General features: G+C 65.5%; 1 protein-coding gene across 1 annotated transcript in view; it reads right to left on the bottom strand.

The window, feature by feature from the left end:
- Positions 1–7: 7 nt before the first annotated feature.
- LOC103768797 (ataxin-1-like) overlaps positions 8–1,072 on the bottom strand; it is a gene marked incomplete at its 3' end in the record, with an annotated part of 1,198 nt that continues 133 nt past the window's right edge. Inside the window, 2 exon segments of the mRNA XM_008935951.1 lie at positions 8–728; positions 730–1,072. The exon segment at positions 730–1,072 is cut by the window's right edge and continues 133 nt beyond it. Coding sequence (XP_008934199.1) covers positions 8–728; positions 730–1,072 — 1,064 coding nt within the window.

Genomic DNA, 1,072 nt, shown 5'->3' with positions numbered 1-1,072 from the left:
TCACCCCTTCGTGGCTCAGAGCCTGCTGCGGAGACAAGGCGTAGGATCGGTGGGCCGGCTTTCCTAAGTGCAAGCTTCCCTTGTCGTTGAGGGCCGAGGGAGAGGTCTCGTGGTTGGTGGCCTGCTGCACCTCCATGTCCGCCGTGGGCGTGCTGCTGTTGGGGACCACCATGACGGAGGCTCGGACACCTGAGGAATCCCGCACGCCGTACTCGGCGGGGCTCGAGTGGACCACCACGTGCCGGGTCTCGTAGTGATGGGGAGCTGGTTTATTGCCTGCTTTGATGAGGCCAATGTCGGCCGAGGGCGAAATGCCGTACCTCCGGCTCTTCTCTATCTCGCCATTCAGAACCTCCTTAGCCTGCATCACCTGCAGCCGGCTGCTCTCGGGCTTCTTGGGGACATCCCTGGTGACAAAGTGGCTCCCCGAGTCGGTGTACTGCACCACCACCTGGGAGGAAGGGCCAAGGGTGAGGGTGTGGGGGATCACTGTCTGATGGGGGTGCAGGGGGACCGGGATGGTTGGAGGAGAGACGTTTCTGACCGTGCTCTGGGAGGAGCTGGAAATGTGGACGTACTGGTTCTGCTGGGTGGGTGGAGGAGACCCGGCGGCGATCAGTCCAGGCGTCCTGACCAGGTGCGGCTCAACTTTGTGCCCGGGTTGGCTCAGGCCGCTCATGCTGGCCAGCAAAGTGGAATAAGCCTCCAGCTGGGAGCGCTGGGATGGAGGTGCCCGCCGCCACGGCGCTGGTCGCAGAATTGGCCGTCGGGGAAATCATCTGCGAGGGGATGAAGCCGGTGTACGACCCGCTGTACTGGGGCCCGACGAACTGGAAGGTGTGTGGCAGGTGCGTGTACTGCACGGGGGAAACGGGGGTCCCTGACTGGGAGAGGGCGGGCGAGTACACCGTGGGAAGAGTGGTGGAGGCTGGAACCGACCGGGGCGCGCTCGGCGGGGAATAGTCCAGCCCTACGGACAGCGACTTGTGCAAACCCTGCTGCAAGCCCCCCTCCACCGACGACGTCCCCCCGGGCCGGAGCCGGCCCCCCAGGCCGCCCTGGCCGCTGGGGG

The sequence above is a fragment of the Merops nubicus genome, unplaced genomic scaffold, assembly GCF_000691845.1.
Source record: "Merops nubicus isolate BGI_N331 unplaced genomic scaffold, ASM69184v1 scaffold43582, whole genome shotgun sequence".
NCBI lineage: Eukaryota > Metazoa > Chordata > Aves > Coraciiformes > Meropidae > Merops > Merops nubicus.
Note: the sequence above shows the minus strand (reverse complement) of the source record. Positions and strands in the feature narration are given on the sequence as shown.